The sequence below is a fragment of the Leopardus geoffroyi genome, chromosome E2 (assembly GCF_018350155.1).
Source record: "Leopardus geoffroyi isolate Oge1 chromosome E2, O.geoffroyi_Oge1_pat1.0, whole genome shotgun sequence".
Classification (NCBI taxonomy): Eukaryota; Metazoa; Chordata; class Mammalia; order Carnivora; family Felidae; genus Leopardus; species Leopardus geoffroyi.
The window spans coordinates 852249-872934 of record NC_059335.1 but is presented as its reverse complement, the minus strand read 5'-3'; the positions used below and the strand labels follow the sequence as shown (position 1 = coordinate 872934).

The window sequence follows — 20686 nt, the reverse complement described above, 5'->3', positions numbered from 1 at the left end:
GCTGCTGCCTGCGTCCTGTATCCCCACGCTTTTCCGGGTACCATAGATCTCAGAGTTACAGCGGCCCCCGAAGGGGCTTCTGCCCCAGGGACTTCCAGAGTTCGGCCAGCTGTCCCCGAGAGTTCCTGCAAAGTGCTGCTCGTACCAGAGGGAGCGGCTTTGTTGGTTTAAGGTCCAAAGCCTAAAACTAGTAGTTTAGTTGCTCCCACTTCCTCTTCCTGAGGTAAATGACACATCATTCAAATGTGTCCAGCACTTAAGAAATCAAAGGAGGCCGTGCACTGCTGGAAAGATGTTGCTCTTCAAATGCTTGCAGCCTGAAGCGTTAGAGTCAGTTTTGCAATTGGTCAGGAACAATACAAGAGTCCTCGTTACCATAAAAATTCAGCCCAGTGCATTTTGAAGGTCTTCAGGATCAGTCACTCATTTGTGCATGGGCAGCATCACATCTAGCAAGTTGAGGGAAGCAACAAAGAGCTACAGAAAGGGTAAGATTTTTTTTTTTAAATTTTTTTCAACGTTTATTTATTTTTTGGGGGACAGAGAGAGACGGAGCATGAACGGGGGAGGGGCAGAGAGAGAGGGAGACACAGAATCGGAAACAGGCTCCAGGCTCTGAGCCATCAGCCCAGAGCCCGACGCGGGGCTCGAACTCACGGACCGCGAGATCGTGACCTGGCTGAAGTCGGACGCCTAACCGACTGCGCCACCCAGGCGCCCCAAGGGTAAGGTTTTTAAAGGTAGAACAAGAAGTTCATAAACAGAAAAAAGGATTATGTCAGGCGAGGTCACTTTGTTAGGGGACAAAAAGGTCTCTTCAGCGGAATACCTCATCTTTGGGCGACGCAGAGGACGCATTCGTGTGGCCGATTACCCTTTTGGTGCTGACCACAAAATTCCTCACTGACCAGTGGAAACTAAATTTCTGGGTAGTGCTGATGTTGTAGGAGCTTAGGTATTGTGCCCTGCTTTGGTGACATGACCCAGCAGAAGTGACTCCATTTGGGGCCTGTGGTTCCCTTTGTCACACCCTATACAAGTCCGTGACAGGGATGGTAGGCCACCCTGAATTAGGTAAACTGACAACGTCAGCCTCTGGTTCCACACAAAACTTCATATGCCCATATCGTGATTGTTGTCCCATCTTTTATTTATTTATTTATTTATTTATTTATTTATTTATTTATTTAATTTAATGTTTATTTACATTTGAGAGAGAGCCAGAGTGTGAGTGGTGAAGGGGCAGAGAGATGGAGACACAGAATCCAAAGTAGGCTCCAGGCTCTGAGCTGTCAGCACAGAGCCTGACGTGGGGCTCGAACCCCCGAACCGCGAGATCATGACCTGAGCCAAAGTTGGACCCCCAACCGACTGAGCCACACAGGCGCCCCATGTCTTCCCATCTTTTAAGGAACATTTTTATCCATCTTTACTTACTCCACATTCCCAGATATACTCAGTTCCTGCCAGGAGTTTGACACCGATCCCAAACAGAGAGCAAGTTAACGGATGCTATATTTGGTACCAAACACGTTGCCATTTAGTTGGAGCGAGTGTGCAGAGGGAGAATCTGAACCCTGAAGTAAAGGATTATCTGAACCCAATGACCTCATCTCCTTGCTGGGAAGTGATTCTCATTTCTTCAGGCACTGGCAGTAGGAATTGAGTGTATCCTAGAAAATCAGATGTGAAATGCCCATTTCAGAAAGCAGTTCACAACGTTTATCTAGTGGTTTAAGACAGTGCCAGAAATACCTATGGGCAAACCAACATTCCACCTCCCTACACATCAGTAAAGAGTAAAAAACAGTTACAAACTAACAGAAATTTTAGAAGCAGGCTGTAAGTCTGAGAAAAGATAGAACCAAATGGAGCATGTGACTGTGCTAAACCAATACTTGCTTTTTGTGAGGGTTTTATCTCAAGAATGTGACGTTTTCATTCCTACAAGCATTGAACAATACTACTGTCCAGCTTAAAAATAAATAGCCAGTTACGTTACTAGCAAACTGAATTTATTCAGGAATGACAAAGGAATTTCAACTGAGGATAACCACACCATGGCGATCCACAGGCAAGGTTCAAGAGACAGAGGGAAAGTCAGCATTTAAAAAAAAATAAAGGTCCAGAGCTACTTTCACAAATGTTTACTTATTTTTTAGAGAGGGAGAGCAAGTGGGAGAGGGGCGGGGGGCGGGGGGCGGGCACATTGGATCCAGAGCAGGCTCCTGGAGACACCAGATAGCCCAATGTGGGGCTTGAACTCATGAACCATAAAAAAATGGCCTGAGCTGAAGTTGGAAACTCAACCAAGTGAGCCACTTAGGCACCACAAAAGTCTGGGTTTAGTAGGTTTAAGGTGGAGATTGGGGAGAGTTGCTTTCAACAAAAGTTCACTGAAGAACAAGAGTTTGAGGTTGTGGCGGGTTTTCACTGGCTGCATGCCATGGTTAGTGTTTCCTTAATGGGGCAAGGAGAGATCATCCTTCTCTTTGTGAAAGGCAGGAGATTAATTTCCTACTGGGAATGTGTCCTCCCTTGTCAAGACAAAAGTTTTCTCCCCTCCTCCTGCTCTTTATGCATGCCATGTCTGCGTGAGAGGTCTCCCTCCAGGGCCTCCTGAATCCGTTCTAGTAAGATTTCATTTACTAATTTTCACACTAATTTGGAGACTTAAAGAGGACATTTAGGGTACCCAGAATAGTTAAAATGAGAGGTAAATTCAAATGTCATGTTTATTCACTGTTCTAAAAAATGTGCATTGAGCACATAATGTGTTTGCAAGAACTTTTGGTAGATGCATGGGAAAATTCAGTTACAAGAGAAGCAGTCCCGTCTTCATGTGCCTTTTATCGTGTTCAAGAAAAACACAGGAAACATGAAGCAGGAATACTAAGTCCTATTGTACGTTAGAATGTGGCAGGTGTGATGGAAACAACAAGAGGTGATTTTGTGAGAAAAGGACGTTGGAGGGGCGCCTGGGTGCCTCAATGGGTTAAGTGTCCTACTTTGGCACAGGTCATAATCTCACAGTTCATGAGTTCGAGCCCTGTATCGGGCTCTGTGCTGACAACTCAGAGACGGGAGCTTGCTTCAGATTCTGTGTCTCCCTCTCTCTGCCCCTCTCATTCTCACACTCTGTCTCTCTTGAAATAAATAAATAATTTTTAAAATTTAAAAAAAAAAAAAAAGAAGAGGACATTTTATGTAATATTACACAGGGCTGTGTGGCAGCCCTCATTATTACGTGCACCATGAGTAAATGTGAGTCCTGTGGGTTTTTACTTTTATTAGTTTTGTTTAAATAAAGTGAGGTACATTAAAATTTAGAAGTGCCTGTTTGAGCAAACACCAAATCCAATCAGGCAGCCCCAAACCCAACTAGGGGAAAGGCTTTTGTAGAGCAAAATGAGAAGAAAAGGAAACACGTTACATGACTGGCTATAGCTTCAGAAACTATCTTATATGGGAAAGCCTAGTTGCCTGTCAGAGACAGGGTACGCTTGGGTTTTGAATTCTGACCCTTGAGGCATTTCCAAGAATTTGCTTGAAGTGAGGTGTAGGTGGCTAAGGCATTGGAGCCACCTGAGTCTAATGGCCTTCTTGTGGATGTACAGTTTCCAGCAAAAGAAACACGTTGGTGGGTGGCTTCAGTGTGTGGACTCCTTGGCATCGGAGCCCCTGGAACTCCATTCATTTAAGCCTTTAGATTGCTTGGCTCACTGCAGAGAAACTCAGGAGGTGTCCATTAGACATCTTTGGACTGGGGGAGGGGAGGAGCTAAGATACTGGCAGAGTAGGAGGATCCTAGGCTCATTTTTTCCCTTAAACACGACTAAATAACTATCCAATCACTCTGAATACCCATAAAATCAACCTGGGTTCAACAGAACAAACTGCACAACTAGAGGGAGAGAAGATGTCACATCAAGGGAAGCAGGAAGTGCAGAGATGGGGTTTGGGCAAGAAACAGATTGGGGGGCTGCAGAGGGCTGGGATCCCTGAGAGATGAGAGACAGAGAGAGACAGAGAGAGAGAGAGAGAGAGAGACAGAGAGAGGGAGGGAAGGAGGGAGGCAGGGAGGAGACCACAGGGGATTGCACTAGGAAAACACTTCCCCAAAGCCATTCGCTGGAGAAATGAGAGGGCCTGACACCTGGCAGCTTTTGCAACCAACAGGGCTCAGAGACTAGATTCTAAATGTTGGTGGGTTTCACTGGGATGCAGCCCTGAGCATCTGCCCTACTCCTCTAGAGAAGGCAGGCAAGCAACCTGGAGTCAGAAGGCACGATCTGAAGAACACCTAGGGACCACAGGGCAGACACTGTTCACTCCTCTTGGAGTGCATCTGTGAGAAGTGTGTTAGCAGAGATGCCTCCCTGGGAACAAAAGAACCAGCTGCACCATTTCCCTCCCATGCCCCTTGGCATAGATGCAGAAGAGCTGCTGAGGGTGGCTCAAGCTGACACTGGCTGCCTAGCCTGCTTGCTCCAAGTCCCAAGGCCCGTGCTCTGGGACAACCGCCCCTCTCGGTCAAACACGCATCAGCCTCAGGATGGAGAGACCCTATCCCAGGTAATCAGCACAGGCCCCTGCCACAGCATGTCCCTAAATTTTTGAGTTGTAAAAGTCAGCATACTGGGCTGGGATAGAGCCCAAAGCACTGCTCCTGGCAAGCAAACATCCCAGAGACAGACAGAGTGAAAACGGCTCTCTGTAAACTGCCTTGGATGCATGGGGGATTATTCACCCTTCTGGGAGCGCTTCCCTGAGAGCAGTAAGCATGGAGACCCCTCTCCAGGATCAAAGGGGTTGGCTGGTGCCATGTTCCTCCACTGCCCCTCAGCAAAATCCAGCTCCAGTAAACAGCACAGGGGAACACTGGTTTCCTAACCTGCATACACCAAGTCCCACCCACCTGCACTCTGCCAGCACTGCCCTTCTGGGCCACGTGGGCTTAAGTCCCACAGCTGTGGGCCCATTCGAAAGATGACCAGCAGAAACCCTCCCACACACCACATCTCCTGACCAGAGAGTTCTGCAAGGATTCAGTTCTAGTGGAAGTAGCATCAGGTCTCATTTAACAAGCAGGCCTGAGACACCTAGTTAAAATTTGCCACATTCAGGCCAAGGACCAAACAGTGCCCACTGTGGGCAAGGAGAACCTCTGCAAGCAACTGGCCCGAAGGATAGAGCAGCAAATCACAGCCGTAGAGTACACACAGTACACACAACAGACACTCCCTGAAGCACCAGGCCATGGACACTATATGACTTCTCCTTAATAAAGCCATTACTCTCAGGAAAAGAAAATTTGATGGGCTTCTCTAATATACAGAAGAACACAGAGACCTAAACAAAATGCCCACAAGGAGGAATTCTTCCCTAAAGGAAGAACAAGACAAAATTACTGCCAGAGCGCCTCAGACGGTTGAGCATCCAATTCTTGATTTTTGGCTTAGTTCATGATCTCACGGATTATGAGATTGAGGCCCATATCGGGTTCTGTGATTAGGCAAGAAGCCTGCTTGGGATTTTCACTCTCCCTCTCTCTCAGCCATCTCCTGTCTCACTCTCTCATTCTCTAAAAATAAATACATACAATTCGAAACAACAACAACAACAACAACAACAACAGTAAAATCACAGCCAGAGATCTAATTAACACAGATCTAATTAATATACTCATGGAGAACTTAAAGCAATAATCTGAGGATACTTGCTGGGCTTGAGAAAAGAAGGGAAGACATCTGGGAGGTCTTTACCAGAGAAACAAAACAGTTAAAAAACAATCAGGCAGGAATGAAAAGTGCAATGACTGATATTTGAAACACATTGGATGTAATGACAAGGGTGGAAGAAGCAGAGGAACAAATAAGTCATATAGAGGATAGAATTAGGGAAAATAATGAAGCTGAACAAAAGAGAGAAAGAAGACAGAGGATCATGGGGATAGACTTAGGGAACTCGGTGATTCCATCAAACATAATAGCATTCGTATCATAGGAGTCCCAGAAGAATTGGAGAGGGAAAAGGGGATAGAAAGTTGATTTCAGGCCATTATAGCTGAAAACTTCCCTTATCTGAGAAAGTAAATAGACATCCAAATCCAGGAGGGAAAAAGAACTCCCAACAAAACCAACAAAAGCAAGGCCAGCACCATACATATTATAATTAAATTTGCAAAATATACTGCCAAATCAAAAATCCTAAAAGCACCAAGACAATAGAAGCCTCTAACTAACAAGGGAAGACCCATCAGAATAGCTGCAGATCTCTCCATAGAAACTTGGCAGGCCACAAGGGAGTGGCATGATATATTCAACGTGCAGAATGGGAAAAGTATGCAGCCTAGAATAGTCTATGCAGCAAGAGTGTCGTTCAGAATGGAAGGAGAGATAAAGAGTTTCCCAAAAAACAAAAATGAAAGGGGCTCACGACCACTAAACCAGCCCTCCAAGAAATATTAAAGGGGACTCCTAGAGTGAGAAGGAAAGACCAAAAGTGATAGAGACTGGAAAGGAACAGAGAAAATCTCCATAAACAATGATAAAACGAGTCATAAAATGGAACTAAATTCATTTTCATCAATACTTACTCTTATCAGTTCAGGTCTTGATCTCTGCATTTGACTTTGAGCACTGCATTGGGCTCTGTGCTGGGTGTGTAGCTTACTTAAAAAGAAAACACTCTGGGAGTGCCTGAGTGGCTCAGGTAGATGAGTGACCAACTCTTGGTTTAGGCTCAGGTCATGATCTTATGGTTCATGAGTTCAAGCCCTGTATCAGGCTCTGTACTGACAGTGTGGACCCTGTCTCTGTCTCTGTCTCTCTCACTCTAACTCTCTCTCCCTCTCTCACTCTCTCTCTCACACTTCTTCTCTCTCTCTGTCTCTCTCTCTCCCCTTATCTTTCTGCTCCTCCTGCATTCTCTGTCTCTCACTATCTCTCAAAATAAATAGATAAACTTAAAAAAAATTATTCTGAATGTAAATGGACTAAACGTTCCATCAAAACACATAGGGTGTTACAATCTCTAAAATACCAAGACTAATCCCCCCACCCAATAAACCAGCAAGAAAACAAGACCCTTCTGTATGCTGCCTCAAAAAGAGTCCTTTAAGACCTAAGACACCTGCAGATTGAAAGTGAGGGGATGGAGAATCATCTATCATGCAAATGAACATCAGAAGAAAGCTGGAATAGCAAGACTCATATCAAACAAGATTTTATTTTATTTATTTATTTTTTAATTTTTATTTATTTTTGAGACAGAGAGAGACAGAGCATGAACAGGGGAAGGTCAGAGAGAGAGGGACACACAGAATCCGAAAGAGGCTCCAGGCTCTGAGCTCAGAGCCCGACGCGCGGGGCTCGAACTCACGGACCGTGAGATCATGACCTGAGCCGAAGTCGGACGCTTAACCGACTGAGCCACCCAGGCGCCCCTCAAACAAGATTTTAAACCAAAGACTATATAACAAGAGTTGAACAGGACACTATATCATAATAAAAATAACAATCCAAAAATAACATCTAACAATTGTAAATACTTATGCCCTGAATATGAGAGTACCCAGATATATAAAACAATAAATAACAAACATAAAGGGAGCTATGATGGTGGAGTAACAGAAGGGCCTTCCCTATACAGTCCTCATCTCCTGAAGACAGCTAGATAAATATCAAATCATTCTGAACACCCAGGAAAACGATCTGAAGAGAGACATGACAAACTGCACCGGTAAAGAAAGAGACAAGAGGCCACACCGTGAAAGTTAAGGGAGGTGGAGATATGACTTGGGGGAGGAAAGGGCCGCGTATGCTGCAGAACAGAGGGAGCCATGATCACAGAGAGATGACACACAAAGAGAAACGTAAAGGGAAAGGGGAAAGGGGAAAGTGAAGGGGAAGGGGAAGAGAAGCAAGAGGGGGAGGAGTAGGGAGAGGGAGAGGCAGAGAGACATAGCAGGAGAGAGGAAGAAAGCACACAGAACCCAGGGGATTGCACAAGGAAAACACTTTCTAAAGCCATTCACAGGGAAAACAAGAAGGGCTGATTATCGTGAATTTTTAGAATGAGTGGAGCTCAGAGATCCTCATATTGGCTGGGATGGATCCTGGTGGCTGTGTAGTGCTCATGTGGAAAGAGAGGGCAGGGCCCTGGAGCACACAGCATGATCTGAGCATCCCCTGGGGTGCACTGGGAGAGATGTTTTCCCCTTCCTGGGGTGCATCTGGCAGAGGAGACATTGTCTCTCACTGGTCCAAACATTTGGCAGGTGCCATTGCACACACCCACCTCTTAGCACAAGGGCAGAGACACCTGCTGAGGGCAGCTAACCTAGACGCCGGTTTTTGCTGCACTTTACCCCAAACTCCAAGCTCCTGTGCACTGGTGCAACTGCCTTTCTAGGACACACCTGCATCAGCACCAGCATGGCAAAACACACCCCCCACACCACTCCAGAGGACCGGTGTGGGTCTGCACCACGACAGGCCCCTAAACTTTGGAGTTTTAAATTTTTTTTTTTTCAACGTTTATTTATTTTTGGGACAGAGAGAGACAGAGCATGAACGGGGGAGGGGCAGAGGGAGAGAGACGCAATATTGGAAACAGGCTCCAGGCTCTGAGCCATCAGCCCAGAGCCTGACGCGGGGCTCGAACTCACAGACCGCGAGATCGTGACCTGGCTGAAGTCAGACGCTTAACCGACTGCGCCACCCAGGCGCCCCAAAACTTTGGAGTTTTAAAACTCAGCCAGCCTGCCTGGGATATAACACAGGTGCACTGCACTGCCAGATGGGCAGACAGCCCAGACACAGATGCCGTGAAGCCAGGGATCTGTGGGACACCTGGGCCACATGCAGGGAGATGATTCACTCATCTCTGAGGGTTTCCCAGACACCAGCCGGCATGAACTTCCCTCTCGGGAATGAGAAAGAGGGCTGGTGCCATTTTCATCGCCCACTCATCAGGATGGACTGACTTCAGTGAGCAGCACAGCGCAAACAGTGGAGTCCAGAACTGCTTACACCAAGCCCCACCAATCTGCACTCTGCCACTGCCTCTTTACTAGGGCAAGCGTGCCTGAGAACCAGAGCAGCATGCCCTTCCCACTGAAGACCAGCACAAACACCCCGCACATACAAGACTACGGACCACAGAGTGCTACAAAGCTTCAGTTAACTGGAAATAGCATCAGGGCTCTTTCATCAAGCAGATGAGAGCACAGCTAGTTAAAACTTACCACACTCTAGACAAGGTGCAAAAACTCCCCGGTGGTGAAATGGAGAAACTTTGCTGAAGAGTGACCTGAGGGAAACAGCAGCAAAAACACAGCAGCAGACTGCACACAGCACACACACAGCATATACCTGGCACCTGAAGCACCAAGGCTCTGGTCAGTATTATGACCTGTTTTTAACAAAGCCATTACTCTCAGAATCAGGGAACATAGCAGGCTTTCCTAACACAGAGAAGAAGACAGAGACCTAGACAAAATACAAGAGGGAGGAATTCATCGCAAAAGGAAGAGCAAGGAGAAGTCACAGATAGGGATTTAATCAAAAGAGGTATAGGTAATATGCTTGATATAGAACTTAAAGCAACAATCATAAGGATGCTACCTGGCCTTGAGAAACCGCAGAAGACAGCAGGGACTTCCTTACCACAGAAATAAAAGAACGAAACACTAGTCGGCCTGAAATAAAGAATGCCAAAACCGAGAAGTGAAACTGATGGATTGTAATGACAACAAGGTTGGAAGAAGCCGTGGAATGAATGAGTGATATAGAAGATAAAATTATGGCAAATAATAAAGCTGAAAAGAAGAGGGAATGAAAAATATTGGATCATGAACGTAGAACTAGGGAACTTAGCGACTCCACAAAATGTAGTAATACTCATATCATAGGAGTCCCAGAGAAAGAAGAGAGAGGAAAAGGGGGCAGGCTTATTTGAGGAAATTATAGCCGAAAACTTCCCTAATTCAGGGAAGGAAACAAACGTCCAAATCCAAGAAGCAGAGAGAACTCCCATCAAAATCAACAAAAGCAGTGGACTTCAAGCTGCATTACAAACCTGTAATCATCAAGACAGTATGGCACTGGTGTAAGAACACACACTCAGATCAGTGGGACAGAACAGAGAACCCAGAAATGGACACAGAAATTATGGCCAACTAATCTTTGGCAAACCAGGAAAGCATATCCAGTGGAATAAAGACAGTCCCTTCAGCAAGTGGTGCTGGGAAAACCGGACAACGACATGCAGAGAAACGATTCTGGACCACTTTCTTACACCATACACAAAAATAAACTCAAAATGGATGAAAGACCTAAATGTAAGACAGGAAGCCATCAAAATCCTTGAGGACAAAGCAGGCAAAAACCTCTTTGATCTTGGCCACAGCAACTTCTTACTCAACAAGTCTCCAGAGGCAAGGGAAACAAAAGCAAAAATGAACTATTGAGACCTCATCGAAATAAAAAGCTTCTGCACAGCGAAGGAAACAATCAGCAAAACTAAAAGGCAACCAGTGGAATGGCAGAAGATATTTGCAAACGACATATCAGATAAAGGGTTACTATCCAAAATCTAAAAAGAACTTATCAAACTCAACACCCAAAAAACAAATAGTCCAGTAAAGAAATGGACAAAAGACATGAATAGACATTTCTCCAAAGAAGACCCATGAAAAAATGCTCAACATCACTCATTATCGGGGAAATACAAATCAAAACCACAATGAGATACCACCTCACACCTGACAGAAGGGCTAACATTAACAAACTCAGGCACAACAGATGTTGGCGAGGGTGCTGAGAAAGAGGATCTCTTTTGCGCTGCTGGTGGGAATGCAAACGGGTGCAGCCACTCTGGAAAACAGTATGGAAGTTCCTAAAAAATTTGAAAATAAAACTACCCTACGACCCAGCAATTGCAGTACTAGGTATTTATCCGAGGGATGCAGGTATGCTGTTTCGAAGGGGCACATGCACCCCAATGTTTATAGCAGCACTATCAACAATAGCCAAAGTATGGAAAGAGCCCAAATGTCCATCGATGGATGAATGGATAAAGAAGATGTGGGGTGTGTATGTACACACACACACACACACACACACACACACACACACACACACACTGGAGTATTACTCGGCAATCAAAAAGAATGAAATCTTGCCATCTTGTAACTACATGGATGGAACTGGAGGGTATTATGCTAAGCGAAATTAGTCAGAGAAAGACAAATATCATATGACGTCACTCCTATGAGGACTTTAAGACACAGAACAGATGAACACAAGGGAAGGGAATCAAAAATAATATAAAAACAGGGAGGGGGACAAATCATATGAGACTCTTAGATATGGAGAACAAACAGAGGGTTACTGGAGGGGTTGTGGGATGGGGAGTGGTCTACATGGGGAGGGATGTTAAGGAATCTACCCCGGAAATCACTATTGCACTATATGCTAACTAACTTGGATGTAAATTTAGAAAAAGAAAAGAAAATCAACAAAAGCAGGCCAACACCATGACATATCATAGTAAAATTTGCAAAATATAGACATAAGGAAAAAATTCTAAAAGGGAAAAGGGAAAAGAAATCCATAACCTACAAGGCAAGACAAATAAGGTTAGATCTTTCCACAAAGACCTGGCAGACCTGAAGGGAGTGGCATGAATCACTGTGCTGAATGGGAAAAATCTGCAGCCAAGAATGCTCTATCCAGCAAGACTGTCATTCAGAAGAGAAGGAAACATAAAGAGCTTCCCTGACAAACAAAAATTATGGAGTTTGTGACCACCAGATGAGATCTGCAAAGAATATTAAAGAGAACTCTTTGAGTGGGAAAGAAAGACTGAAAGTGACAAAGATTAAACAGGAACAGAAAAAAATCTTCAGAAACAATGACTTAACAAGTGATACAGGGGCGCCTAGCTGGCTCAGTTGGTTAAGCGTCCTACTTGGCCCAGGTCACGATCTCATGGTTCATGGGTTTGAACCCCGTGTCGGGCTCTGTGCTGACAGCTCAGAGCCTGGAGCCTGATACGGATTCTGTGTCTCCCTCTCTCTCTCCCCCTCCCCTGCTTGTTCTCTCTCTCTCTCTCTCTCTAAAAGAAATAAACATTAAAAAAAATTTTTTAAAACAACAAGTGATACAATGGCACTAAATTCATAACTGCCAATAATAACTCTAATGTAAATGGACTAAATATTCCAATCAAAAGACTTAGGGTGTCAGAATGGATGAAGAAACAAGAGCCATCTACATCCTGTCTACAAGAGACTCACTTTATATTTTTTTATTTTTAAAAATTTTTAAATACTTATTTTTCAGAGAGAGACAGAGAGGGAGAGCTTGTGGGAGGGACAGACAGAGAGGGAGACACAAAATCCGAAGCAGGCTCCAGGCTCTGAGGTGTCAGCACACAGTTCAACACAGGGCTGGAACCCACAAACTGCAAGATCGTGACCTGAGCTGAAATTGGTCGCCTAACCAACTGAGCCGCCCAGGCCCCTCAGGAGACTCACTTTAGACCTAAAACACCTGCGGATTGAAAGTGAGGGGATGGAGAAACATTTATCTTCTTAATAGATGTCAAGGGAAAGCCAGAGTAGCCATGCTTATATCAGACAGACTAGCTTTAAACCAACGACTGTAACAAGAGTTAAGAATGGCCCTATATCAAAATAAAGGGGTCTATTCGCCAAGAACTAACAATTGTAAATATTTATGCCCCCATCTTGGCGTTCCCAAAGATATAAATCAATTAATAACAACATAATGAAGCTCATTGATAATAATACAATAAAAGTAGATGGCTTTAACACCCCATTGACAGCAATCCACAGATCATCCAAGCAGAAAATCAACAAGGAAACGATGGCTTTGAATGACACCCTGGACCAGATGCACGTAACAGATACAGTCACAACATTTCACCCTAAAGAAGCAGATACACATTCTTATCAAGGGCGCATGGGACATTCTCTAGAATATTATTACACAGTGGGTCACAATTCAGGCTTCAACAAGTACAAAAAGATTGAGATTACGTGATGCACATTTCCCACCATGACACTGTGAAACTTCAGGTCAGCCACAAGAAACAGTTTGGAAACACCACAAATACGTGGAGACTAAAGTACATCCTACTAAAGAAGGAATGAGTCAACCAGGAAATGAAAGATAAAAAACTCATGGAAACAAATGAAAATGAAATGAAAATTAAAATATGATGGTACAAAACCTTTGGGATGCGGGGTGCCTGGGTAGCTCAGTCGGTTAGGCGTCTGACTTGGGTTCAGTCATCATCTCGTGGCTTGTGATTTCGAGCCCCGCGTCAGGATCTGTGCTGACAGCTCAGAGCTTGAAGCCTGCTTTGGATTCTGTGTCTCCTTCTCTCTCTGCCCTTCCCATCCCCCCCTCTCAAAAATAAATAAACATTAAGAAAAAAAGTTTTTTAAACTTTGGGATGCAGCAAAAGTGGTTCTAAGAGATAAGTATATGGCAATACAGGCCCACCTCAAAAAGAAGAAACGCAAACCTAACCTTATACCTAAAGCAGCTAGAAAAAGAAGAACAAATGAAGCCTAAAGCCAGCAGAAGGGAAATAATAAAGATTAGACCCGAAATAAGTGACAGAGACAAACAAGCAAACAAAAACAAAAATGAAAACAAAAATAGAAGAACAGATCAATGAAACCAGGAACTTCTTCTTTGAAAGACACAATAAAAGGGATAAACACCTAGTGAGACTTATGAAAAAGAAAAGAGAAAGCACTCAAATAAATTAAATCACAAATGGGAGAGGAGCGATCACAACCAACAGCCCAGAAATACAAATTCAAGAGAATATTATGAAAAATAATATACCATCACACCAGGTAATCTTGAAGAAATGAAAAAAAAAAACCTAGAAACATATGAACGACCAAAACTGAAACAGGAAAAAATAGAAAATTTGAACAGACTGATAACCAGCAAAGAAATTGCACCAGTAGTCAAAAATCTCCCAACAATAAATCTCTAGGGCCACATGGCTTCCCAAATTTTAAAGACGAGTTAATACTTATTCTTTTCAAACTATTCCAAAAAATGGAAATGGAAGGAAAACTTCCAAACCAATTCTATGACACCAGAATTACCTTGATCTGAGAACCAGACAAAGACCACACTAGAAAAAATAATTACAGGCAATATCCCCGATTAACATGGATGAGAAATTTCTCAACAAAACAGTAGCAAATCAAATCAAACAGCATGTTAAAAGAATCATTCACCATGAACAGACGATTTATTCCAGGGTTGCAAAGGTGATTCAATATTCACAAATCAATCGATGTGATACACCACATTAACAACAACAACAACAGCAACAACAGCAACAACAACAACAACAACAAAGGATAAGAACAATAGGATCCTCTCAATAGATGCAGAAAAAACACTCGACAAAGTACAGCATCCATGCTTGAGAAAAACCCTCTAAAGTACGAATAGAGGGAACATATCTCAACATCAAAAGGCCAAATATAAAAGAGCCAAGGCTAATATAATCTTCAATGGGGAAAAATGAGCTCTTCCTCTACAGTCAGGAACAAGACAGGGATGGCCACTCCCACCATTGTTATTTAGCATTGTACCAGAAGTCCTTGCTTCAGCAATCAGACAACAAAAAGAAATAAAAGGCACCCAAATTGGCAAGGAAGAAGTCAAATTTATACTATTTGCAGATGACATGATGCTCCATGTGGAAAACCTGAATGAGTCCACCAAAGAATTGCTAGAACTGATACCTGAATTCAGTAAAGTTCCAGGATACAAAAGCAATGTACAGAACTCTGCTCCATTTCTATATGCCAATAAAAAAACAGCTGAAAGAGAAATCAAGGAATCGATCTCTTTTACAATTGCCAACAAAAACCATAAGATACCTAGGAGTAAACCTAAACAAAGAGGTAAAAAACTTTGTACTCTGAAAACTATAGAGCACTTATGAAAGAAATTGAAAATGACACAAACAAATGGAAACACATTATGTGTCCATGGGTTGGAAGAACAAATATTGTTAGAATGTCTATATTACCCAAAGCAATTTACACATTTAACGCAATCCCTATCAAAATACGACCAGCAGTTTTCACAGAGCTAGAACAAACAATGCAAAAATTTGTATGAAAACACAAAAGATCCCAAATGTCCAAAGCAATCCTAAAAAAGAAAATCAAAGCTGGAGGCATTACGATTCCAAAATTCAAGTTATATGACAAAGCGGTAGTGATCAACACAGTTGCACAAAAACAAGAAACATAGATCAATGGAACAGAGTAGAAAACCCGGAAATGAACCCACACCTATATGGTCAAATAATGCCCGACAAAGCAGGAAAGAATATCTAATAGAAAAAAGACAGTCTCTTCAACAAATGGTATTGGGAAAACTGGATAGCAACATGCAAAAGAATCAAACTGGACCACTTTCTCACACCATACACAAAAAGTAAATTCAAAATGGATGAAAGAAGGGTGCCTGGATGACTCAGTCAGTTAAGCGTCCAACTCTTGATTTTGGCTCAGATCACGATCTCACAGTTTGTGAGTTCAAGCCCCACATCCGGCTCTGTAATGCCAGCATGGAGCCCACTTGGGATTCTCTCCTCCCTCCCTGTTATCCCCTCTCCCTCTCGTGCAGGCATGCACATGCATACTCTCCTTCTCTAAGTAAATAAAAATAAAAAAATTTTTTTAGTGGATGAAAGCCCTAATATATATGTATGTATGTATGCGTGTGTACATATACATATACATATATATAATGGAATACTACTCAGCCACCAAAAAGAATGCAATCTTGCCTTTGCAACGACATGGATAGAGCCAGAGAGTATGATGCTAAGTGCAATGAGTCAGTCAGAGAAACACAAATCCCATAGGACTTCACTCATATGTGAAACTTAAGAAACAACACAAATGAACATGGGGGGGGGGGGAGGCGGTGAGGAGAGAGGCAAGCAAGAAATAGACTCTTGTTAGGTGCTTTTTGCTTTTTGGTTTTTTTTTGGTTTTTTTGAGGGGGGAGGAAGAGCAGAGAGAGAGGGCGACAGAATCCCAGGCAGGCTCTGTGTGTCAGTGAAGAGTCTGATCCGGGGATCGACCCACGAACTGTGAGATCACAACATGAGCTGAAATCAAGTTCTGGATGCTTAACCAACTAAGCCACCCAGGCTCCCCAAGAAACAGATTCTTAACTATAGAGAACAAACGCAGGGTTACTTGAGGATAGGTGGGTGGGTGGGTGGGTGGGGGATGTGTTAACAGGTGATGGCTATCAAGGGGTGCACTTGTCGTGATGAGCACCAGTTGTTGTAAGTAATGAATCACTAAATTCTACACCTGAAACTAATACTGCACTGTATTTTAACTAGCTGGAATTTAAATAAATCCTTGGAGGAAAAAAGTATTCTGCTGTCCTCTGAGTCTACAGAGCTACAGTCCGCAGGTACTGCAGCCTGGAGGGAGGGAGCCTGGCCCTCCCTAAATGCTTGTTCTCACAGTATCATCTCTGCACTGACCCTCTCCGTTAGCATCACCTACCAACTCACTAGAAATGCTCATTCTCAGCCTATACCTTAGACTGACTGACTCAGACACTTTCCAGGTGATTCCAAGAAGCAGTGCTTTTGTTTTGTTTTGTTTTGTTTTGTTTTGAGGTTTATTTATTATTGAGAAAGAGAGTGTGAGTGGGGGAGAAGCAGAAGGTCCAAAGTGGGCTCTGCACTGAGAGGGGAGAGCCCAATGCAGGCCTCAAACTCACAAACCATGAGACCATGACTTGAGCCTAAGTCAGATGCTCAACCAACTGAGCCATGCAGGCGCCACTAAAGAGCGGTGTTTTAAGAAGTCTCCGGGTGAAATAGACACAGAGTTAAGTATTCCCTCCACTTACTTGTTCCTGAAGACAGTAAACCCAATATGCTTGTGTTTAACATGAATCTTCTCTAAGGCTGCAGGATTTGAGAACCAAGCCTGCAAAATTTATCAGCACACAAATGTTTCCTTCGCTAAAAAGTAAGGTCTACAATAGCTGATTTTCTATTGTTTATTAATGGATTACTACTCCTTTATGAACATACAACGTGAAAAGCCTTCAATCACTCTCCCTCATACAGAAAAACGGTATTTGCATACCGTACTGGTATCCTATTACCGTACTGGTATCCAACTGCTTTGGCACTTGGATGCACATCTGTGTATCTATGTTCAAATACATTCCTACATTACCAAAACTCAAGTTCTGCTGCCCATTGCTCGAAAACCCAATACTCAAGAGACAAGTGTTCAATGGAAAGGAACAGGAGCTCATTCAGGCGGCTGGCCACCCGGGGAGAAGGCGGACGTTTGTACACAGGCCAACTCCCAGGTCTCTGCCTCCCTCCAGGGTTCTTAAGCAGTTTAGGGCAGTTAACCAGAAAAGGGAGCACAGCGGTCGGGAGCATCTCTTGACTACATGCAGACTCTTCTGGTGCTAGCTATGGATGTTATCACAGTGCTCAAAGGTTTTACAACAGGTTCTGGTTCCCCAGTGCCTAGGGGTTGTGCAAGAGGGTCTGCTTTGTGTTGTGGCATGCAGAACTGCTCCGCTCTTCTAGGAGAGAATGCCTGATCTACAGAGAAACATCCGCAGAGAAATCATGGGGACGAAGGATGCTTGGGAAACCTTCAAGATGACTGGATTGGCCATAGGGTTTGAGATGGCTGCACCCCTACATACTATTTTTGTTAGTAGTGAAAGAGGACCTCAGTTGCCTCTCTTTTGACTTCAAACTTTCTCGTTGGGTTCCTTCCAGCTTGTCTCTTGGCTAAGGAAGACCCTGCTGGCAAGCGTTCCCAGATGAGAACCAAAACGACCCCTTCAAGCAATAAAGAGTGCCCTGAACAACAAGACCCCACCCGTGAGTGACTCCATGACAATGATCTACTTGACTCACTGCCTCCCTGCATGTACCCACCCACCTTTGCTGACATTTTTCTTATATAAACCTAGAAGTGTTTTCACCACTTTGGAATCAGTCTTTGAGAGTTTAGTCCACTGTGTTCCCTATGTTAGCCTCCCTGAAAGAGATTCACCCCCAACTCGTTCCTCTGCCTTGGGATTTTGTCACCGCTGAGCAGCCAAACCTAGTCCACTTGGGACCCCCAGGCTTGGTGCTCTTACATCCCTGTACCCCACAGTACAACAAACTCATAATTTGTTGACCAACCTGTGCCTGAAGTTTTTCCTTTACATAATCTTGGACAACCTAATCCAATGAGTTTAGCCCAGATGTCACACTCCGTCACCCCAAGGAGCTGCCAGAGTGGTCACAACTGTGCACGTGGAAAGGAATCAAGAACTCACCTGTGGACTGGGCTGTGTCCCTCAGGCGCCTCCCGGGTCAAGAATGGCCAGCGCTCGGGGCAATGCATTGTATTAAGGATCCACAGTGGGACCTTGAGCTCCACAGGACATACGGGGACTCAACCCAGCAGGTCCTTCCAAAGTCACCTCCGGGGGGTGCCATTTTCCTCCCCTGTCCCTGTGCCACTCCTGACCTGCGACCCAGCAACTTTTTCTCCCTGCAGGCCCCTTCCTGGCTGATGCTCTGAGATGACACCACCGTCACGTGTGGGTCCGAGGAAAAAAGGTCTCAGCGGGTTCCTGCACTAAGGCCGCTGACCTCTCCTTCTGGGAGTGTCGCCCTCCTCTGCCTGCCCCACTGGCTCCCAGTCCTCCCTGGAGAGGGGGAAGCCAGAAATGGCCGCAGTGCCCCGGCCAGCAGTCTTCCCCTGAGTGGGAGGGCTGGTAAGGCAACCTAGATTCAGGGTGAGATGCACCAAAGGCATTCATCTTTGGGGAATGCACTCAACTATTACAGAAAGAAAGAGTCACATCACATGGAGGTGATCACTAGAGGGTGAGAAATCCTTCCAAGGTACTGGGTGGGATCCGAGGAAGCAATCTGAACCCAGCGGGTTTGCCCGACAACCTGGTCACCACTAAGGTGAGGCCAGCCATATTTTCACTCACCCATCAGGGTGTTTAGGGAGGTCCCTCCCCTCTGGCCAATCAGGATTAACATCTTCTCCTGAGGCTTGTGCAGACCTGCAGCTGGCTCACAGCACCCCCACCTCCACCCCCACCCCAGCTCCTGTCCGCCTGGGATTGTAAAGTCTCCTGCACACGCCAAAGTTTAGTCTTCCACCAAACACCCAAGTGGGATTTTTCAGCGCCTTCTCCCAGCATATCCCGCTCTCATGATGGGAGAATTTACACTTTGGAAATTGGCAAGCACTACAAAGCAGGGCTGCAGTTTGGTATTTCTGAATGCCTGGATGTAAGAAAGTGAAGACATAATGGTAAGAATGCACACTAAACTTACACATGTATGGTGTTTTGGGCCATCACGTGTGCAGGACACAAGAGCAGCTGAGTGAAACCAGTGAAGAAATAGCCTAACACTGTTACTATGACTGCATACAGCAAAATGTCACACCATTTAAGAATGAGGAAAATTCGAATACATACCATTGTTGTATGTGTTTCTTATTTGTAAATGAAAATGGAAATAGCCATAACTCATCGGAAAGATAATGGGCAAACGATATGAACAGAAATTGTACCAAAGGAGATAGACAGGTGGTAAATAAACACACGAAAAAACACTCAAAATCAACACCCCTAGGAAATGCAATGGCAGCAGCACTACACACTTATGACATGGGCTGACATTACAGACTGGCACTATCAAGTAGTGGCAGGGACTGGAGGCACTGGAACTCTCATACATGCTGGTGGGAAATGCAGAACAAGTTTAGATCAAATTTTGGCAGTGTCTTAAAAATATTAGCACTAACCTACCTGTGACGGGCATTGCGCTTTGAGTCACACCACAAGAGAAAGGAAACCTCTATCCACCTAGAGAACTGTAATGAAAATTTTTAGAGAACACCTTGTTTACAAACGCCAAAACTCTAAGTAACCCAAATGGTCCAAACAGACGAATGGGTAAATAGTGGTATACTTCCAGAGAAGAAACTAGTAGTATTGCCTGGAAGGGACGTATACGCAAAATGACCTCCAAACCTTAAGCAAGGGAAAAGGTTGAGAAGTCCAGCTTGAGGAGAAATGGTTTATTTACGGACTCAGGGACAGAAGCGTGACTTTGGCACCCATAAGAGGAGTCGGTCCCTGCACCACCAACTCCAGGACGACCAGTTTTTACAGCCAAGGAGGCTGGGGAGTACCTGGGAGACTACTTGGGAGGTGAATGTTTCAGAACAAGCATCTGCCACAGGCACAGCTGGTACCAACAACAATGCTGGCTAGGCGTGTCAAAAAAGCTACCTCTCTGGACAATCAACCACCCTTGTCTTGTATCCTCTTCCTCTCTCGCACGATGGCCTCGAGACGTAAACACCAGAGAGGATGTGCGAGTTCAGACACCTTTGGATGATTTTATGACAGTGACCTCTTGGACACAGGACACATGTGTGGATAGTGAAGAATTTCTGTACACACTGATCCTGCCCGGTCACTAGAACACCCGTGGATACATATTTATAAGAGATACACTCCACTAAGTGGCTGATTTCTCCTCTATTCCCTCATTACCCTATCTTCTAGATTACCGA

General features: G+C 44.4%; 1 protein-coding gene across 1 annotated transcript in view; it reads right to left on the bottom strand.

Annotated features, from left to right (window-relative positions):
* Positions 1-181: 181 nt before the first annotated feature.
* LOC123577859 (zinc finger protein 814-like) overlaps positions 182-20686 on the bottom strand; it is a 33057-nt gene continuing 12552 nt past the window's right edge. Inside the window, exons 3-4 of the mRNA XM_045440170.1 lie at positions 1595-1673; positions 182-449 (exon numbers count right to left, since the gene is read on the bottom strand). Coding sequence (XP_045296126.1) covers positions 416-449; positions 1595-1673 — 113 coding nt within the window. The 3' untranslated portion in view covers positions 182-415. The remainder of the gene's footprint in view (positions 450-1594; positions 1674-20686) is intronic.